The sequence below is a fragment of the Theobroma cacao genome, chromosome 3 (assembly GCF_000208745.1).
Source record: "Theobroma cacao cultivar B97-61/B2 chromosome 3, Criollo_cocoa_genome_V2, whole genome shotgun sequence".
Taxonomy (NCBI): domain Eukaryota; kingdom Viridiplantae; phylum Streptophyta; class Magnoliopsida; order Malvales; family Malvaceae; genus Theobroma; species Theobroma cacao.
Window position 1 is genome coordinate 27,912,065 of NC_030852.1, and position 21,131 is coordinate 27,933,195.

The following is a 21,131-nucleotide window of genomic DNA, read 5'->3' on the forward strand; positions in this document are numbered from 1 at the left end:
TTTATACATCTACACTGGTTTAAACCTAAGTCACGACAATTCTTCAATATTTGAGCATATTAAAAGTTATAATAATGCCAATGTTACCTTTAACGGACAAAAAGATACTTAAAGAATGAGAGAAGAACAAGAAGAAGAAGTCTTGCATTATTGAACTTAGGGTGAAAAATTCCTCTTTGTACTTTTGATATCAAAGACCAATTCATGCACCATACTTATTAAATTCATGACCAGACTTTTTCTTTGGCAATAGCATTGAAGGAGAAATTCTTTTCTTGGGCTCCTCTGCCCACATGCCATTTATGTTTCTCTTGTCGGTGGATCAAACTTCATTATGCCCTTCTTTTGTGTGTGTGTGTGTGGAACGAAAGCATTTTTTTAATATGATGATACGTGTTTTCGATGATTAAGTTTCCTCAAAAAACCTTTAATTACTGTCCAAGCATCACAAAGATCTAACCGTCAAGCTTATAAAACTGGGATGCTATGTATTTCACATAAAAGCTTGTTACATTTTCATCATTTATGTAATTGGAATGATTTATTCATTCTCAAATGACTTTGCTAGTCTGGCTGGTTTCTACACCAAAAGACTTGTCCAATAAACACCTAAAATGCACAAATTATTGTTATTCTCAAATAATGTAATACCAAGGCCAAACAAATCAATTTCCTTGTATATGAATTACGAAGCTTCATCATGTGCAAACACGCATTGACCGTTCAAGTCATTTTTGATGTTACACATTGTGGGCTCAACTTGAAGCCCTTTCACCATTTATATTCTGCCAAGTGTCCAATTGCTAGCCAATTTGTCACCATTCTAATGGCGCTCACCCAATAATTTTTCTTTACTTTGCCTCACAGAATTCCAAAAGCAAATTTGTCGCCATTGCTCGAATGTTAGGGGGGCCCTTCGTTCTCTTAGGACCCATCTCAGAGTGTGCCACGTACGTCCCGACAGCTAGCCACAGCTGCACCGGATCCCACCTCCCACTTGCCAGCTTAATGAATTTGTAATAGGAATTGAAGCCCGCTTAAGGTGTTTTAAAACCATTAGATTAATGGTTAAAACGATCTCGATCTCGCCTATCAACGACGGAATCTAACAGGTGTCAAGGTTTTCGTTAGACCCCACAGTCTGATCTCCACGTGGCGAAGTTTGCGTCATGAGTCATCTCTAGGAGCTTGGACTTTTAAGTGTTTCATCATCACAATGACCCTGGACGCTGTAGTATTTGGAAATTAAGAGTTGAAAATTGTATACAAAAAAAAAAAAAAAAGTCGAGTATGCGTTACTACTCAAATGTAAAAAGATCTTTTTACTTGGAAACAATTTTTTTAAAATATTGCTGATTTAAATATTATTCAACGTGTAATAGATTGTACACTTAAAATACTCAATAATCTTAAAAGTAAGTTAAAATTATAAAGATTGAATAAAGAGTAACATACTTTTAATGTTCAATAATTAGTAATTACATTTTTTATTTAATATAGATTTTAGTAACCAATTTTTATGCTATTCATTTTTTTAATCGAATTCTGTACAAGCTAATATCAATGTAAATTTTTAACTCAAGTAACTGAAAACTTCCCCTGCCGTCATGGATTTTCCATTTTTACTTGCCTTTAGCTCATTATGGTACAGTACTTTCCTTTTTCCCTGAAGCAGAAAAAAGAACAGAAAGAGAAACGCTTTTAAGTTAATATACAGCCAGGTGTCAGTCATAGAAGGCTCCACACTCTGTCGGTTGCCCCGGCAGCCGGTAACGCCAAGCCACCTGGCCTTTTTCTCCCCGCTACCATTTTAGCCTTGAAAGTCCCGTATACAAATACCACGTCCTCCAAGTTCTCGAGGTCTTGAACTCTTACCAAAAAGGAAAGACTAATAAAACTGCAGCCCCACTTAGCCACTTTACACGCTCCATGCTCAGAAACTATAGACCGTCCGACACCGGTCCTCACTCGCACCAATTTTTTCCGGTCGGTTGCTTCCGCCTAAACCTCAGAAAAAGCTGCTCCCAAAGAGATCTTGATGCTTCCAATATCAACCCCAAAATCCCCTTGTTTTCCCAACTCCAGCACCCCCATACCGTCCCCTAAAAAACCCCAAACCCCCGAACTCAGTTCAATCGAACGCAAAAACTCCTCCAACTCTCTCCATTTGCAACCTTATATCTTTCTACCTAGCCATCACCGCTTATGGCTACTCTTTTTCATCATCTCACTCCAGATAATCCTCCTCCTCATGGCTCGCGCCCTCCCTTTCTCCCATCGCCGAACCCACTTCCCTTCCCCTTTATCCGCCGATCATCACCTCCTCCAAAATTCGGCTAACATTTCGTCAACCCTTTCCTCTTCCTCCCACAACCTACAAGCTGCCGACATTTCGATTTCGTCCACTGTTTCACAACCCGACCAGTGTTCTTCCGGCCGTATATTCGTCTACAACTTGCCGGCTGTTTTCAACAAAGAGTTGTTAGATAATTGTGCCAAGTTGGACCCATGGCATTCACGTTGCGAAGCTTTATCCAACGACGGATTCGGGAGAAAAGCCACGGGATTATCTGGCATCATACCGAAGGATTTACTCCCAGCATGGTACTGGACCGACCAGTTCGCCATGGAAATTATTTACCACAACCGTGTTCTAAACCACAAGTGCCGCACGATGGAACCCGATTCCGCAACGGCGTTTTACATTCCGTTTTACGCGGGCCTCGCCGTGGGGAAACACTTATGGTTCAATTATAGTTCAAAAGATCGTGATCGTTACTGCGAGATGATATTGAGTTGGGTGCAAGATCAACCGTACTGGAACAGTTCCAACGGCTGGGATCATTTCATGACGATGGGGCGCATCACATGGGATTTCCGGCGGTCCAAAAACGAAGAATGGGGCTCCAGATGTATTTACATGCCAGGTATGAGAAATATCACGCGCCTTTTGATTGAACGAAACCCCTGGGACTATTTCGACGTCGGTGTGCCTTACCCGACTGGATTCCATCCCAGAACGGACTCCGACGTCTTGCAATGGCAAGACTTCGTCCGTAACCGTGACCGCAAAACCCTTTTCAGCTTCGCCGGAGCGCCACGTGGCGCCGTCAAGAACGACTTCAGAGGCTTGCTGTTGAGCCATTGCAAGAACGCGTCGGGGTTATGCGAGGCCGTCAACTGTGCGAGTACCCGCTGCTCCAACGGCAGTTCCGCGATCCTCGAAACGTTTTTGGATTCCGATTTTTGCTTGCAGCCGAGAGGCGACAGTTTCACCCGCCGGTCAATTTTTGACTGCATGGTGGCCGGTTCGATCCCGGTTTTTTTCTGGCATCGAACGGCTTACCTTCAGTACCAGTGGTTTTTACCGAGTGATCCCAAGAGTTATTCTGTTTTTATCCACCGTAACGAGGTAAAAAACGGGACATCTATTAAAAGCGTGCTTGAAAGTTACAGTAGAGAAGAGGTGAAAATAATGAGGGAGAAAGTGATCGAATATATTCCTAAGTTAGTTTATGCAGAACCTCGAAAGGGTTTGGAGAGTATAAAGGATGCATTCGATGTTGCCATTGATGGAGTATTAAATAGAATTGAGGAGCAAGAGCAGCCAGGATACAAGTGGAAATGATTTACAAGGTGAGGGTAAAAAAGAATGGACAAAATAGGATTATACCCAATATAAAGGTTTTCAGAGTAGAATTTCTTTTTATTTATTTAATTTTTATAGAATGTGATAGAGGCATGTCTATTCTTTCCCACATTGTTGTAATTTGTATTTTTGTACACATATAATAATAATAACAATATAGTAGTATTTTTCTTTTTCTTTTATGGGATGTATTATTTATGAGTTATTACGGATATAACTTTTTGGTTGGAGAGATGTATGCCAGAGATTCAGTATTATTACTGGTGCAGCAGTTGGGGAGGTTTTACAGTTGAAGCTGGGTAGTGCTTGCTGCTGGCCTTTTTACCAGAAGGATGAGGATCGTGTAATAATGAGGAAGGACCAACAGGTTTGGGGTGGTCCTGTAATCTTTGGCTGGCTGGAAGCTTAAGGAGGACTGGGCCAATACTGATGGGTGGAGTGGGACAAGCACGATAAGCATGCAAGGACAACTGAGATTTTTGGGAAGCACGTGTAATATGATTTTTGAGATTTCATTTCATTGCACCATTAAAAATTATATATATTTAATTTATGGTGAGTTTGATTTGTTAAGGTATATCTTCTTCACAATCTACATTGTTTATAATTTTCTTCAAATTTTTTTTTTCTAAAGTTTTTCAAGTTCCCATTTCTCTGGTTTGTTTGTTTTTGGTTTGGTTTCATTCTTTCAGATGTAGTAGTCGTATAAAAACTGGTTGGATTGAGCAGTGTTGTGCAGGTGGCACAACTCGTACGCGGCAGCGGCGGCACTGAAGACCCCGACTAACTGAAGTTGGAAAAGGGTATCGTTTTTCCCAAATTGGAATATGATTGGAATTTGTCATAATTGGGTAAAAAACAAAAGTGAAACATTTCACAATAGCTTACTATATAATATGCACATTATTATTATTATTATTATAATATATGCTATCAGGTTCTTGTTGAGATTTAAGCCAGTGTTTGGTAGGTGGTGCTTTTTACATGCGAATATAAGAAGCTGAACCATCTTTAATGGTGGGCCTCTCGGTCTCAGGGGAAAAAAAGGCATAAAAACAACAAGGAATCTCAATCTTTTGTTACTTTTCTTTCTCTCAAGCCACTGCAGCTCTGCTCTTCTACATATAAAAATACTGTAGGCCCCCCACAAGGAGAAAACAATAGAATTTCACAACCTTTTCTAATTAAGTGAATACGTTAAATCACACTATCTCTGATGGAGGAATTATTCTTGTTGAAGCGTAAGCAACAACCAGCAATAAAACTAGGTAAACATAAATTATTGTATAACAGATAGTAAGACAATGGGGCAGTACTGTGGAGTTCTGTTTAGGTCAGTTTCAACTTTCATCAGAGCTAGGTTAAAAGTAGATAAACGATAGCAACATTTAATTTTACTGATTATAACGGCTACATAAACAAATCATTTGAATCTAGAAAAGCCCAGGTGAACACTGACAATCGAGCTCCTAATCTCCTAATTTCAACATTTTAATAGTTAAAAGCGATTACTAGTAAAATATATTATTGTTAGGAACAGAATAAAAAATATTTTAAAAAATCAGTTTTACATGACACGAGTCATCGGCGACAATCAAGGTTAGAAGGTAGATTGCATCTGAATGAAAGTGATTTGGCACTCAAATTAAATTCGTTTTCAACGGGTGAAATTTATTTATGTTGAATGCGACTCGCTAGTCGCTAGCTAGCTATAATGCCATGACAAGTTTTTGCTCAAATAGACGGTGACTAGTGACTGACACTGCTCTGCATTTGTTGCATTAACATGTGGAATTGTGTATGAATTAATAATTCCAGACTAGATTGGTTTAGAAGCTGTTGCCTGCTCCACATTTACAGGATTCGGGGCAAAAGAATGCCTCTCCAGGCATGCTAGAGATCGATTATCGATGGGCTGTGAAGACAAAATTCGACACGTAAGCTAATAAAATGGGCCTCCAACCTGGCTGAGAATGGAAGGAATTGGGTCCAGTACAATCAATCGTAATTTGAACTCAAATCCGTAACCCAGAGAAATTTTGTAGGTACTAGTTCAACAATTTTGTCTCGTACGGAGTAATATTTAAAATATAAGTGCTAATAAATCTCTCAACCACATCAATGCATTTATAGGCCTGACCAATGAATAAATGGAAATTCATTGAAATTTTTCTCATTTTCTTAGTACGTTTTTGGGTTTTCTTTTTACGTTATTTTTTTATTTAACAGAAAAAAAAAAGGATTGGTTTATGATTTTATGAAATAATGATGTATCTACTTATTGTTAAATCAAATGTTAATTCTGTTTGTATACTTTATGGTTTACAAATCTACCAAATAAGGGTTCATCATTTAAAAGTAAAATTTTAAAAAATAAAAGCAAACATTTTGACAACATTGTGGATAGCAAATCATTTAATTATGTATAATTTTGATAAATGAAATCATGTAGGTATAAGTGGAAAAATTGAATGGTAATCTTTTAAGTTTGAAGGCAATTGTGGATAGTGTTTAAATATTACTATTTATTGTTGTTTTGGTTGATTTCTTTCTACATATATTTGGTAAAATGATAAATTATATTAAATGTGATCCATATAAATTTAGCAAGATTTAGAAACGGCTTTTAGATTACATTTCGCGAGGTTTTCCATTAAAAAAATCAGATAAATACTAAATTTTTAAAAACAATTTGATTTTTTGAAAAATCTTGATACATAGATAAATCATATAAAATTTCAAATAATTTGAATTTGTTTTGATGTTTTATTCAAATAAAGACTTTTATTGAAAATTCAAATAAAATTCACTGTGTAATATATATTGATCAAATTTTGTGCATAGATGTTCTTTTTAATTAATTTCTTACATATTATTAATTTTTGCATTAAATTATATCAATTTATTGGTTTTAATTTGAAATTTTAATTTTTAATTAATCAAATTTAAAGAAGAACCTTAGGAACTTTTGACCTCCATCTCCTGGCTCGATGCTCTCCTCCATGACCATTCCTCAACAAGGGGCTTGGCTGGAGAGCCACCGAGCTGGGCTCCATCTTACCAAGGGGTCTGGTCCCAGCGTGGTGTTGGACTGACCAGTTTATGTTAGAAGTTATTTTTCATAACAGGGTTCTCAAGCACAAGTGTAGAACATTGGAACCGGAATCTCCCACGGCCTTTTACATACCCTTTTATGGTGGACTTGCGGTGGGTAAATATCTTTGGTTCAATCACAGCGCCAAAGCCCGCGATGATGATTGCGCGAGGCTATTGAGCTTGGTCCAGGATCAACCCTACTGGAAAAGATCGAATGGGTGAGATCATTTCATCACGTTGGGACGCATCACGTGGGATTTTCGACGGCCTGCTGATAATGATTGGGGTTCCAGCTTCTTCAACATGCCAGCCATGCGGAATATTACTCGTCTCTTGATCGAGAAAAACCCCTGGGACTACCGTGACATAGGTGTTCCTTACCCTACTGACCCAAGATCAGTCTCTGATATATTACAGTGGCAAAACTATGTTCGTAGACAGAACCGCGAAAAACTCTTCTGTTTTGCCGGCGGGACACGGTGGAAAATCAAGAACGATTTCCGCGGAATCTTACTGAGTCACTGTCAAAGCGAGTCGGGCTCGTGTCAAGTTATAGACTGCGCTGGGTCTCGTTGCGCCGGTGGTAAGGGTAACACAGCGGTTCTTAAGGCCTTTTTGGGCTCTGATTTTTGCTTGCAACCAAGAGGTGATAGCTTTACGAGGAGGTCTGTTTTTGACTGCATGGTGGCCGGTTCGATCGCTGTATTTTTCTGGAAACGAACGGCTTATGATCAATACGAGTGGTTCTTACCTAGTGAACCAGAGAGTTTCTCTGTTTATATAGACCATGAAAAGGTGAAAATGGGTACTTCGACTAAGGGTGTGCTTGAGAAGTATAGCAGAGAAGAAGCGAGGAGAATGAGGGAAAAGGTGATTGAGAATATACCAAAGCTTGTCTATGCAAAACCTGAAAAGGGCTTGGAGAGTACGGAAGATGCATTTGACGTTGCTCTTTCAGGGGTGTTGAGAAGATCAAGGGGCAGCGGAATTAAAAGATGATGCTAATTTCAATTTTTTGATTCGTTTTCTTATACTGTTATATTGCTGGATCAACATATATTCAAAAGCGAGAAGGAAAACTTTGTTACTAGGAGTCAAGAGAACCTGTTCTCTTCTAGCATTAACAGGTTGTGCATCTGTTTTGGCTGGGATCTTGGAAACATATATTTGCGAAGGACAAAACAGAGTACTTTCCGTCTTGTTTTTCTGAAAGTTGGGGACGGGGGAGTCGAGTTTGGGCTGCGTCCTTTTGCTCTTGAATGCTTTTCATTGGGTCGACGTGCTGTTCTTGATCATCCTTGTTAGCCACAATTTGTAAAGATTCGTTGTAGCCCAACCTCACTCGGCAAATAAAAGGTGCAACCCAGTTGCCACGATTTGTCCAGGCTTGCCTTCGTTGTCTCGCCTGGGTGGCATCAAGGCCTAATCTTCTTGCGCGACTGAACAGCCCATCTTGAGATGAGATCGACTTGCGTAAATGATGTCAAACTCAAATGGTGGCTTCACATCAATACATCTGTGCAAAAAGACAAAATAGTTGTCTTTTGGAAGTTCACCTTTCATCAAGCCGGCCCTTTTTTATTTTTATTTTTTAAACTTCGTCAAGGAAACTGCAGCTCCCCTATTTATTATCTCTTTCACTTCAAAAAATAGTACCGCATTGTTATTTTGGATAATTACTTATAATTAAAGTAAAATTTGAAAGTTTTAATTTTATTAAATAAAAAATTAAGGAATTAACAATATTAAGTCAAATACAATGATTTCATCTAAATATTTGGTTGTTCACAATAATAAAATTTTGAAAAATATTCGTTATTTTTCTATTGAAAATATGAAAATAAAATCTAAAAACAAAATTAGTTATTTCACAAAGCAAGGTATGATGTTTTAAATAATTTATGAATTATTTAATTTTGTATTATATTTAATTAAATTTATATATTTTTTTTATTAAATAAATTTTTATAATTAAAAATTAATTAATTATTATTAATTAAAATATTATTTGATAATTTTATACACATGATATTGACGTGAATAATAAAAATATTAATTGTATTATAAAGTTATATTAATATGTTATGATTTATTATAATATATTAATATATCACGTTAATATTAAGTAATATAAAATAATAAATAATATTTAATTTTAAAAGTTTAAAATAATTTATAAATTTTTTAAATATTAATTTTTTTTTTAAATTTCAAAGAAAAAAAAATACTAAAAAAAGGTGCCAAGAGAAAAACATTAGTTGATGCGGCCGGCACCATAAACTGAAGCTAATCCACATATTTGGGAGTTCTGGAAAGGACTTAACAAGACACTAACAAACAAAGCTGAAAGACAGGTTTGCCCTTATCCACGACAATCCTTCCCTTTGTTTGACATTCATAAATGTGCTCTTTTAGTTCTTTTCCTTTTCCCTCTTCATTTTCATCCATTATCCATCTTTCTTCTTCTTTTTATCCAGCAAAAGAAGGGTTTTTTTTTATTATTATTATTTTAAAGCGAACATGAGTAGAACAGCCTTTGCTTTACTCTATTTTGGCTGCATATTCATCCTCTGTGAAGCCGAATCGATCAGCCAGAAGCCTCAAGCTTTTGAGTCCTTCAACGTCAGTTATATACAGGTATCGTTACCAACAACCCCCTGTCAATAAAATTATCGTATTTGTTTGATTAATTTTGTTCTTATAAATGAAGTGTCTTTTTCCCCACATTTCTTATGACAACAAAAAAAATGAGAAAAGAATTTAGGGAGCTGTTCTTACTCGGTAGTTATTTCAACGAGCTGTTCCTCAACTAGTTACACTCGAGATCAGATCAGTATCGCTTTTGGGGATGCTTATGGTAATCAGGTTCGTCTTCTTTTTTCCCACTTCACGTTAATTTTTCAGTGGCATGCTTTTTCCCGTTTTAGCCTTTCAGATAATCTATTGCTATGGAAATTGAATTCCCTTGCTGGTGCTTTTCATGTTACTGTGAATTAAGATGTCTCTTTTTCCCATTTTTTTTTTTAAATTTCAAGTCAAACATAGATAAATTGGCTGAAGAAAGTAATTCTGGGGTGATAGTTACTTCAGGAGAAAAATTAGAGTTTAATTAATATCTGCAACAATGAAACGAATTAAATCATTGTTAAAAATTCCAAGGAATAACTTTAAGTGGATCAAAGATCACAAAATTTCCGTGAAATTTGTTTTGTTTTTCATCTGCTTAGGTTGATGTTGTAGGCTTGTAGGAAGATTCATAGCTTGCTTTTGGCCAATGGGAATTTGCATTTTTGGATAAAAAAAGGGGAAAACTTTGTGTACCAAATATCATAAATTTTTTGATGAAGTATCCATGGCTCAAGGTTAATCCATCTGCGGGTGAATAAATGTTGCAGAGGGATGAATTAGGCAAGGATAATAATTGTATTCATAATATAATATATTATGGTCTTGTTTTAGAGCAGAACATATGTTATGTCTTAGAGATCAAATTCAAGTATGTTTTTGCACCTCAAAAATATGAAACAGCATTCACCCTGGAGGTTTTTTTGTTATTATCATACAAATTAATGTATAAAACCATCTTCACAATTTGGTACTTGAGATGCTTTATGATGTATTAAATTTTTAGGACATATATGAAACTGATATGTTGAAGAAGGTATTGATTGTAGGTATTTGTGATTGTTTCCCCTGATAATCAGATATATGTACCGAGGTTGGATGATCCATCCACTAGGACATTTGAACAATGTTCTTCAGATACATTTGAGATATACGGACCATGTGCATATCAGATCTGCTATGTTTATCTCTATCGATCTGGACCGGATGGTTGGAAGCCTGAGAGTGTGAAGATTTATGGTTATAATTCGAGGGCTGTTACTTTTTACTATGACACCTTCATTCCTAGTGACATTTGGTATGGATTTAATTATTGCAACACTGCTTCTTCTTCGCATCGACAGATTGGTCAGAGATCGTTCTTGTTTGTGATTATTTTGTTCGCTCTCTGTGCACTCTTATAAGTATGTGTCTGCAAAGTCTGTAATACCCATGTTACGAAAGATTGTAGACTGTGATTTGAAGTATAGACATTGTTTTTCTCTCAAGTATGCTGTTCGGTGTTAATAACAAACTCTTGCATTGCAATTCATGCTGGTTAAGAACACTAGACTGTTGCATGTTGGTAGCCTTGCTGCATTATGCTGGTCAGTGTTAATACTTACTCTTGCACTGCAATTCATGCTGGTTAAGAACACTGGACTGTTGCATGTTGGTAGTCGGACTGCATCTTTATTTCATTGCAATTTTGGGAGGACAGTGATCCCCTTCTGGTCGGAAAGGGTGGTACTGGTTGGATATTAATCTTTTAAAAATTGGATGGTTCTCTGACATGTTGAGAAAGAGCATGTGACAGAGTATTGCAATTAGTGTGTATGAGAAGGCACAATATTAGCTGCTCCATGGCCCAGAACTGTGGTATTTGGAGACAGTAAATGAATCTTGAATCCAAGAGCTTCAGAGTGCACTCTCCATGCATATTTTGGATTGTTGCAGCTACTGTTTGCGCCAGGAATGACGCCAAGTAAGTTGATCAAAGAACGATGAGGACTTGACAATTTATATTTATTCATTGGAGCTAGGGAAAGCTCGAGAGGTAAAACATCTGCTGATGCTTTCCTAACAAGGTAGGTTGCTTTGTGTAAGCACGTAATGGAGTTAAAAGGAGCTTAATTAACATTTTCTTTTTCCTTGGCACATAAAGCTTTATTAACATTTAACTTAACATACGGTTTTCCTTGACCATGAACAAAGGGTTTTTTTTTTTTATGCTGAAAATTTATGCAGGGTCCAGTTACTCTATTAAATTTTATTAATTACGAAATAAAAAGTACAAAGGAGAGGATTTAAACTGTACCTTCAAGTTACATGATCATGGGAAAGTTTCGGATGAGCATTTAGAGTAAGGAAAATCATTTTACGTGCATAACTTTTGATGTTACAGTAAAATAAATATTCTCTATTATTACATGGAGTCAATAAATTAAAATAAAATTTTAAACAGAAAATATAAATAAGAAAAGTACCTAGAATTGAGTGTTTTATTTTATAATTATAATTTTTACTATCGTCATAAAATTGAAATACATCTATATTGTAAAATTCTATGTGAATAGCAAAATAAGAAAAATAAACTAGGAGTATTACTCTTTTACTCTTTTACATTCATTTAAAGCGAATATAAGGTTAATTAACTTTATCTAATCTAAGAAACCTCTAAGCTAACCTTCTACTTGTGAAAATACCATAAACAAAGGGTTGCAATGGAGATATTACGTATGTTTTTTAGCAATTAGCTACCGTCAATTGTTTCTTCTAAGATAATTGATACGCATGTATTGATCAAATGAAAGCAATTATTCAAGCCATTGCATTGTGATCACCTATTTGTTAGAAATGTTTTAGCATGTAACAGTCACATTAGTCGTAAAAGAATTTGCAAATCCATCACTTTAACGAGTGTTTTCAAAGTAGAGATGTTCGTAGTCCTAAACATACTTATATATGGGCTCAAAATTTTAAAATATTCACATTATTATATATTATATTAATATTATTGATTATGTTTAATTAATTTGAATAAAAATACATTACTTATAGAATTAAAAAAAAACACCGGATCATTTGGACTGAACTCTAGAAAATAGTACAGCCCAAACCTGATCCGAAATGGGTTGGGCTTTTTCAGGCTTTAATGGGCTGCAAATAGCCTATGGAGAATCGGTTAGGCCAGTTCTGCGGCTCTCACTGCTTCGGTTAATAACACCTTTTGCTTCGAAGCTGTACGCCAGACATTTTTATTTTATAAGCGTTTGAAAGGCTTATTCCATTAGTCCAAGGCGGTCCAATCTAACGGCAAACATCTATATACTAAATAGGGTTTCAAAATCGAACGGCCGAAATCGAGTCCACCGCCAAAACTATAAAATTGTAAACCCTAGCTTCTTCGGCCTTCCTCTTTCCCTCCTGCTACTGCGTTCACTGCCACATACTTTTCGCAGCAGGAGAAGAAACTCTTCCTTTTTTACTTCCCCTCACACTTCTAAATTTCTATTTAAAGCTTTTGAATTGTTAGTTTGTAAACTATCTAATCTAATGCCTTCTTTAGCTTTATCTGATCTCAAAGCAAAGAAAGAAGAGAAAAAGATGAAGAAGAAGATTGCTCTCGAAACTCCAGAAACCGAGAAGAAGATGAAGAAGCTGAAGGAGCCGAGGCTAAAAGAGGAGGACAATGATTCGGAGTTGAAGAAGAGTAGGAAGAAGCGAAAGGCTTCGGAGCTCCAGTTGGAAGAGGAGGAGAGGAGCGAGACGAGCTCGGATCTCGTTGAGCCGGTGAATGGGAACGAGAATAAGAAGAGAAAGAAACCGAAGGTGGAGGAAGAGGAAGAGGAAGAGGAAGATGAAGGGAAAAGTGAGGATCCAAATGCTATTTCGAGGTTTCGGATTTCGGAAGCAGTTAGAGAGAAGCTGAAGTCGAAAGGGATTGAGTCGTTGTTTCCGATTCAGGCCATGACTTTTGATATTGTTCTTGATGGCACTGACTTGGTTGGGCGTGCCAGAACCGGTCAGGTATAGTCTTTTGTTTTTGTTTATTGTTATCTTTAAATATGCGTGCACTTCAATTAGTGGCTGCTAATTCCAGATAGAATTTTACCGTTGGATATGTGTTTAGTTTAATAAGGACCAAGGATTTTATTGTGAATGTTGAAGATTTTTATGTGATAAATTGTGCTGCTATTTAATTGATTATCAACTCCATAATTTTGAGAATGCTTCACATTGCCTGAAATGTATGGTGGTATTCTCTGTTTGCTTAATCTTGAAGTTTGAACTATGATTAATGCGTTATGATTGTGTAGCTTTGTTGGCGGACAGAAATTTGTTAACTTAATTAAAACCATTGTTGTGCGACTGTTTCTGGAAGTTCTCTTCTTAAGTAACTCCTTAGCCTTGTTTGCAATTGTGCAGGGTAAGACACTGGCCTTTGTGTTGCCTATATTGGAGTCTTTAACAAATGGCCCCGCAAAAACATCAAGGAAGACTGGATATGGCAGGGCACCAAGTGTCCTGGTACTTTTACCAACCCGGGAATTGGCTAAACAGGTATAGCACTTTGAACCTTATTCTCTAGACCTGAGACTCTTTGATAGTGCCTTTTTTTTATCTGTGAAGTTTATAATAATTAACCTTTTGTTTCTAGGTATTTGATGACTTTGAAGTTTATGGCGAGGTGTTGGGGTTGACATCATGCTGTTTATATGGAGGAGCTCCTTACCACAGCCAAGAGATGAAACTGAAGAGAGGGGTTGATATAGTTGTTGGGACGCCTGGACGTGTAAAGGTAACCTTTTCTTATTATTAATTCAAGCTGTTTAGCTAGTTTTAGAGATGTCATTAAATTCTATACATTTTTTTAATACTTCTATTATCTGACATTTGGTGTTCTCTTGCAAATGGTGCAGGACCACATAGAAAGGAGGAATATTGACTTAGGCTCATTGCAATTTAGAATTCTTGATGAGGCAGATGAAATGTTGAGAATGGGATTTGTTGATGATGTTGAACTTATATTAGGTATGTATTTTTGTGTATGCTGTATTTTTTTGGGTGGTGGTTGGGTAGTACATTTTTTTAATATGAATGTTAGAGAAGTAAATACCTTACATTGTTGTGTACAGGAACACCTGTGCCTTTATACCAATTATTTGATACTATTGACCCCTATGTGCATCACTCTTCTTTTTAAATTACTGAAGATATTTTAATTTTCAGGTAAGGTAGAGGATGCAAGTAAAGTTCAGACGCTTCTCTTTAGTGCCACGTTGCCAGACTGGGTGAAGGGTGTATGTTTCTTAACTTCTTTCATGCATTGAAGTATTTCTATTAGCTCCAAGATCTTCTACATCTATAAGAACTCAAATTGAAAATGTGAAATTGGATATTGTTTTTCTTTATTTACCTATCTGATTGAAAATTTTTTTCATCGCCAGATTGCTGCAAGGTTTCTTAAAACAAGTAAGAAGACTGTCGATCTTGTTGGTAATGAGAAGATGAAGGCCAGTACCAATGTTAGGCATATTGTCTTACCCTGTTCTAAGTCGGCAAGGTCCCAGCTGATCCCAGATATTATTCGTTGTTATAGCAGGTTTGGTATTTTAGTTTTAAAATAATTTTTATTGCTACAATTTAGATTTCCTTTCGATAATTTGGCTGAGTTATTTTCGTCATTCCTCCTTGTGGGATGGATATGATTCAGTGGTGGACGAACTATTATTTTCACTGAGACAAAGGATTCTGCTTCTGAGCTTGCTGGCTTGCTGGCTGGCTCCCGGGCTTTGCATGGGGACATACAGCAGGCTCAACGTGAGGTAAAGTGTTATGTGGAGTACATCATTTATCATTATTTCCCTAAAGCCAAACAAACTCTGTTGTTTTACTGGTACTCATTTTGTTATGTGCTTGTAGGTCACGCTTAATGGGTTCCGGTCAGGCAAGTTCTTGACGTTAGTGGCTACAAATGTGGCAGCACGAGGATTAGATATCAATGATGTGCAGTTAATTATCCAGGTCTGTTTGGATACACTTGTTTTTCAAAATTTTGTTGTGTGTTCTTGATTCTGTTATATTTATCTATCAATAAGTCTATTTCAGTGTGAGCCTCCACGTGATGTAGAAGCCTATATTCATCGGTCTGGACGTACAGGAAGAGCAGGTAAATGATAATTTAGCCCTTCCTTTTTGATTTGGTTGGTGAGAATTTGATAAGATACTGAAAGAGTTATTAATATTTTAGGCAATACTGGAGTCGCCGTCATGCTTTATGATCCTAAAAGATCAAACATATCTAAGATAGAAAGAGAATCTGGTGTGAAATTTGAGCACATATCTGCACCTCAGCCTGTTGATATTGCTAAATCTGCTGGTGTAGAAGCAGCAAAAATAATCACCCAAGTTTCTGACAGGTATATTTGCAAATAGTTTTATTTGATCTCTTCTTTGTATCTTGTCATCCTTAAATCTTAACCTCAATGAGATTGCAGCGTAATTCCTGCGTTCAAGTCTGTTGCTCAGGAGTTATTGGAAACTTCTGGTCTATCAGCAGAAGATCTACTTGCCAAAGCACTAGCCAAGGCTGCTGTGAGTTCTCTTCCTACCCCCAATGGATGTTCAATTCTCTTCATATTATGAATACTCTCTTTCTGGTGTTTGGAATATAAAAATAAAAATAAAAATAAAAATTTAACTCTGGTTTCCTTTTTTTGGTTCAAAAGACTAATTATTGCTTTATTTTTCAGGGTTACTCTGAGATAAAGAGTAGATCCCTTCTAACATCTATGGAGAACCATGTTACATTACTTCTCGAAGCTGGAAAACCTATTTACACACTCTCGTAAGCTCATGAAACTTTCATTTTTTTATCTTTGTAATTGATATAGTTTATGTAAAGGGGATAGATATCACTAACAACTCAAGGGCTTAAAAGCAAGGAATTCTATACTCAATTTTCAAATCTCAAGATATCTCAGTCTTAATAATCTCAATAAATAGGAAGCTACTGAGAATTGCAATAAAAGATGTTTATAACGAACACAATACCCTAATTGAATAACCCAAAATACAATAACTATGAATTTGGAATGAGTTGAATCTATGATATATGAAATTCTAAGGATCAATTCCTTTATTTTCTATCATCCTTCCCCAGTAATTAATCTAGCCTTCTGTTGTAAAAATTATTTATTTATTTGTACCTTGGTTAAAATAACTAATTAGTTTGAGGAACTTTTGGATGTGCACCATTAGTTTTCAATTTTTGTTACCGAGCCATCTGAATTTGATTAATTCTTTCTGACCCCCTTTCTTATTTCATGTATTAGATTTGTTTTTGGTGTCTTAAAAAGATTCTTGCCTGAGGAGAAGGTGCAGTCAGTGCAGGGTATGACCCTTACTGCTGATGGAATGGGTGCAGTGTTTGATGTGGCAGAAGAAGATGTGGAAACATTTCTTGCCGGTAATTTTTTCTAGTTGATAGTTTAATTTTCAATTGTATAGAGGCATTTGTTCTTAATATTTTTCTTTGATGCTCCTCTAACATGCTCATTCTTTTGGTTGTTAAACATGTAGCACCGTTCACCAAACAAAATGTGTATATGTTTCTCTTAAGTGATGTGATTGGTGTGGCTTGGTCAAGCTTATGTTCTAAGTTCCTTTTTTTTTAGGAATTGAGTTTTAGGCTTTTAGTTTTCTTCCCATGCCAAAGTATTTGTTGTACTGGTCTTCTTGAATGTTGGGATTCATTGTTTCTGGTTAGTAATCTTAGGTATAGGTTTAACACCCCTTTTCTATCCTTCTGGTTCCAGGTGCTGAAAATGCAGCTAATGTTAGCTTAGAGGTGTTGAAGAAAGAATTGCCACGTCTACAAGAGAGAGACCAGTCAAGGGGGAGATCTGGTGGTGGACGGGGTGGTTTTGGTGATAGAAATGGAGGCGGTGGTAGGTACTCTGGAGGCGGTGGTAGGTACTCTGGAGGCGGTGGTAGGTTCTCTGGAGGCAAAGGTGGCCGAGGTGGATTTTCTGATAGAAGGTTTTCTAATGGTTCAAGTGGTGGGCGAGGGCGCTACAATAGCAAGAAATGGTGAGGGTCCTGAAGATGGAAGAAAATATTCAATATGAGCCCAAGGGCATTTTCATTTTGTTTTTTGTGGCTAATCTGTAGGTTCGTTTTTATTTTTATTTGTTTTCGTTATATGATTAAGTGTATCTGCTGGGGGTTTTGCCTTCCTCCCCGTGTTTCTTACTTCTCACTGAAATGGTAAGAAAAAATTACATTTGAGTATGTATTCTTTGCTCGCAACCAAAACAGAGAAAAAAGAATATAGAATATCCAAATTATGGCTTATCCCATAATTGCATTTAAATAATTATTGACGCCATGGAATTTTCTAGTATTATCAAAGGCATGTTATTCTTGATGTTCTTGTCAAAATTATATTCTAAAGCTCAATCTATTGTCTTATTCATATCAATTGAGCTTAAAATAGAAATTAAAAAATGTCCATTGAAAATCTCGTCATTGATTTTCAATTGAGGTAACGGTACCCGATTACATATCCGGTAAAAGACTTTTACCCACTTTTCATCACAAGTAAGCAGTGGGCGGATCCACCTTACTCTCAATTTTTGAATATAATGTAACATTAGTTGAATATAAATGTTAATGAAAAAAATTTATATTTTCTATTTAATTTTAATAAATGAAATGACAAATAAAAATTATGTAATATTTAGCGAAAATGAGCGACAACATAGATTAGATACATTATTTACCTAATTTTTTTATTTTCGTTTTTTAAAAATTTTGTTGCTTGGCATTACAAACTGCACCGGTGTCCATGTTTCGGCCTTTCAGATTCCAGACAGCTCCACACCCACCCAGACCTCTTACTGTCTTGCTTTACTTTTTTTTTTTCACATTTTTTATCTCAATTTTCTCTTTCTTATTTTGTTTTCCTGTTGTACTTCCATCAGCCTGCCGTTCCCTCTCTTCCTTTCCTAGAAAAAGAATTCGAAACTTTGGATGACTCGAAATCTCTGTTGAATATTTATTTTCCAACATCATGGCATGCTGCAGAAGGGCAAAGTTTGCACTCAATACCCTGCGCAATAGTTTCAGTTCAAGGCCTATTCTCAAATCTCCAATCCAAGATTCGTCTTCACTAATCTCCCAGAGCCTTGGGTCTTCGATTTCATCTGCTAACAGAGCTAAGTTTTCTGCGTTCTCTTCACATTCTTCTATTTCGCAGAGACCAGGAATTTCTAGTAAGTATCGGTATATTCCGTTTTTAAATGGTGCCAAGAGATTTTACTATGTTGATCGTTACCATGTTCAACATTTTAAGCGGCGGGGTCCACTAAGGTGGTTCCAAAATCCAAGAAATGTGTTGATATTTGTCTTGGTTGGTTCAGGGGTTTTGATTACTGTGTATTCTGGTAATTTAGAAACTGTTCCTTACACAAAGCGAAAGCATTTCATTCTCTTGTCCAAAGAAACAGAGAAAAGGATGGGAGAGGCTCAATTTAAGCAACTGATGGCAAATTTTAAGGGAAAGATATTGCCTCCATTACACCCAGAAAGCGTGAGAGTGCGACTGATAGCTAAAAATATTGTTGATGCGCTCAAAAAAGGGTTGAACCATGATCAAACATGGAGTGATTTGGTGTATGAATCGCCCGGGAGCTCATTTGGACATGAGAGTGGACATGAGACGATGGCACCATTGAGTGAGAAGGAAGGGGAGTCAGGGGTGAATTGGTCCCGTGAAGATGAGATTCTTGATGATAAGTGGGTTCAGCAAAGTAGGAAGGAAAGTCAACAGAGAGGGTCGCAACCGACAACGTCTCATTTGGAAGGATTGGCTTGGGAACTTATGGTGATCAATGAACCTGTTATTAATGCATTTTGTTTGCCTGGTGGGAAGATTGTGGTGTTCACAGGGTTGCTTGAGCATTTTAAAACTGATGCCGAGCTAGCAACCATAATTGCACATGAGGTATACATTGCTCATCACTTTAGTATTGTCATTTTTTGTTGGCTGTGGGAGTGATATCTTTTAATTGTGTTTATCTGATTAGGTTGCGCATGCAGTGGCTCGACATGTAGCTGAACAAATAACAAAGAATTTATGGTTTACCATCCTACAATTGATCCTATATCAGTTCTTTATGCCTGATCTGGTCAACACAATGTCAGCGCTCCTCTTGAGACTCCCCTTCTCTCGGAAGTAAGGTTTTTATATTTGTTCTTTTGAAGAATATCAATTGAATTATATTGTGTATAAAGATAATCAGGGTTTTATCAAGAAGAATCAAGAAACATGAGTTATCTCTGAAAATTTGTTACCATCATATAGTTTAAGAGTAGGTGATTGCTTGGTGGAAAAATGTCTTGTGAAAGTATACATGAGTAGCATTACAGGTTTTATAGTAATATTTAAGCCAAAATTTCATAGATTGTTTCTTCTGCAGGATGTGTGTGCGTATACATATTATATGTAATTTGATGTTATAATGGGAATATCCAGTACTTTGTGACCTCTTTGTCCGTCATAAGAGATGTGCTCATCTGCTTAAATTTCTGGATGTATTCTTCTTTTAAATATTCCAGTTTAGTTCTTCTGATGCCTGGGTGCTGCATCTGCAATGCCATTAGGTGTGATATACCACAAAAAATAACAAAGCAGAGCAATGACTCTGTGAATCCATTTCATGTCAACTAGAATCTCTCTCAGGTTTGTTAGATCCCTGTTTCCTCAAGCAAATTAACTACTGTCAAATAGAATTTGAGAGTTTTACTTCTGATGTTCTTTTCTTTTGCCCTCTTTTATTATCTTCCTTGTAACATATGCATTCCCCTAGGCAGTGATATCCAAGAATAAGTGGGTATCAATAAACATGTTTGATGTCACACAGGTTGCTTGAGATTAGCGCTATACTCCCGTGTCTAGTCAAGCATACAAAATAACTGGGTACTGAAAGCAAAAATAGTATTAAACTGTTGCTAAACATATTAGAAAGTGTTTTTCTGCAGATTCAGAGTTTCACATTTTGCTTAGGAGCGCCATGTCTCTGCACCCTTTGTGGCTTTGAGCAAGTTAACTGTTTCTAACTTGGGTTTCCCTTATCTCTCAAATGCTAAACCTCTTGGTAACTTCCCACTAGTTCTAGTGCATGCTGTTCATGCTTCATTCACAAAAATAAAATGATCCTTTGTTTGGGAATTTTTTTGGCTGAATTTTGGTCAGTAGTGAATATTGAAATCATATGGCCTTGTCCCTGGGAAAAAGAAGCGTCCACTAGAAATCCAATATCTAGTGACAAACTTGGATTTTTTGGAAGCTTTCAGCTTTACAGAAGCATTTATCAGTTCTTGATCCAATTCTTTTATTGAAATATCTTAGGTCTTAGCTATTCACTCTGGAACCTCTGTCAATTGTCGAGGTGTGCCTGATGCAGAATAGGTTAATAGGTGACCACTCCTCTAGAATTATTATTCCAAGTTCGAATTCTTTCTCCCCTACTCGATTATGAAAAATGATGTGCTTTCACACATTTACCAATATATCCTGGATTTTCTCCTATTTGACATGAACAAATATTTTTAGGTGCAGTTTAATTGCACTCAAATATAGATCTTTGGCTGAGGACTGATGAAAGATCCCGTGATTCTTTCCATTTGTCTACAAAGACAAGCTTAGCCATTGTATTGACCCCAAATAAAACTGCATTAGCACCCCCCCCCCCTCCCCCCCCCCCCCCAAAAGAGA

At 36.6% G+C, this 21,131-nt stretch overlaps 4 protein-coding genes and 1 pseudogene across 5 annotated transcripts in view; all 5 read left to right on the top strand.

Annotated features, from left to right (window-relative positions):
* On the top strand, positions 1,589 to 4,202 carry LOC18605432 (xyloglucan galactosyltransferase XLT2). The gene has a single exon (XM_018117469.1). It carries the CDS (start codon positions 2,039 to 2,041, stop codon positions 3,626 to 3,628), a length of 1,590 nt encoding a protein of 529 aa, XP_017972958.1. The 5' UTR covers positions 1,589 to 2,038; the 3' UTR covers positions 3,629 to 4,202.
* On the top strand, positions 5,221 to 7,744 carry LOC108661179 (annotated as a pseudogene).
* LOC108661365 lies at positions 9,110 to 10,901 on the top strand. 2 transcript variants are annotated; one of them, XM_018117577.1, is made up of 3 exons: positions 9,110 to 9,382; positions 9,503 to 9,610; positions 10,420 to 10,901. In XM_018117577.1, exons 1-3 carry the CDS (start codon positions 9,266 to 9,268, stop codon positions 10,771 to 10,773), a joined length of 579 nt encoding a protein of 192 aa, XP_017973066.1. In that variant the 5' UTR covers positions 9,110 to 9,265; the 3' UTR covers positions 10,774 to 10,901. The 2 variants fall into 2 exon arrangements, with proteins under 2 accessions (XP_017973066.1, XP_017973067.1); XM_018117578.1 differs by having other exon boundaries at positions 10,450 to 10,901.
* On the top strand, positions 12,602 to 17,759 carry LOC18605433 (DEAD-box ATP-dependent RNA helicase 7). The gene is made up of 14 exons (XM_018117420.1): positions 12,602 to 13,378; positions 13,778 to 13,912; positions 14,010 to 14,150; positions 14,272 to 14,383; positions 14,582 to 14,652; positions 14,800 to 14,954; positions 15,066 to 15,177; positions 15,275 to 15,376; positions 15,461 to 15,521; positions 15,603 to 15,771; positions 15,850 to 15,946; positions 16,105 to 16,199; positions 16,687 to 16,820; positions 17,170 to 17,759. Exons 1-14 carry the CDS (start codon positions 12,905 to 12,907, stop codon positions 17,445 to 17,447), a joined length of 2,136 nt encoding a protein of 711 aa, XP_017972909.1. The 5' UTR covers positions 12,602 to 12,904; the 3' UTR covers positions 17,448 to 17,759.
* Positions 18,191 to 21,131, top strand: part of LOC18605434 — a 3,716-nt gene continuing 775 nt past the window's right edge. Inside the window, exons 1-2 of the mRNA XM_007038434.2 lie at positions 18,191 to 19,358; positions 19,441 to 19,589. Coding sequence (XP_007038496.2) covers positions 18,426 to 19,358; positions 19,441 to 19,589 — 1,082 coding nt within the window. The 5' untranslated portion in view covers positions 18,191 to 18,425. The remainder of the gene's footprint in view (positions 19,359 to 19,440; positions 19,590 to 21,131) is intronic.

Coding starts and splice junctions, on each gene's coding strand:
- LOC18605433 (XM_018117420.1), top strand. CDS start 12,905: ATGCCTTCTTTAGCTTTATCTGATCTCAAAGCAAAGAAAGAAGAGAAA. Junction 14,384..14,581: donor TGATGTTGAACTTATATTAG/GTATGTATTTTT, acceptor TTTAATTTTCAG/GTAAGGTAGAGGATGCAAGT. Junction 15,522..15,602: donor TGGACGTACAGGAAGAGCAG/GTAAATGATAAT, acceptor TTAATATTTTAG/GCAATACTGGAGTCGCCGTC.
- LOC18605432 (XM_018117469.1), top strand. CDS start 2,039: ATGCTTCCAATATCAACCCCAAAATCCCCTTGTTTTCCCAACTCCAGC.
- LOC108661365 (XM_018117577.1), top strand. CDS start 9,266: ATGAGTAGAACAGCCTTTGCTTTACTCTATTTTGGCTGCATATTCATC. Junction 9,383..9,502: donor TCAACGTCAGTTATATACAG/GTATCGTTACCA, acceptor AAATGAGAAAAG/AATTTAGGGAGCTGTTCTTA. Junction 9,611..10,419: donor GGGATGCTTATGGTAATCAG/GTTCGTCTTCTT, acceptor TATTGATTGTAG/GTATTTGTGATTGTTTCCCC.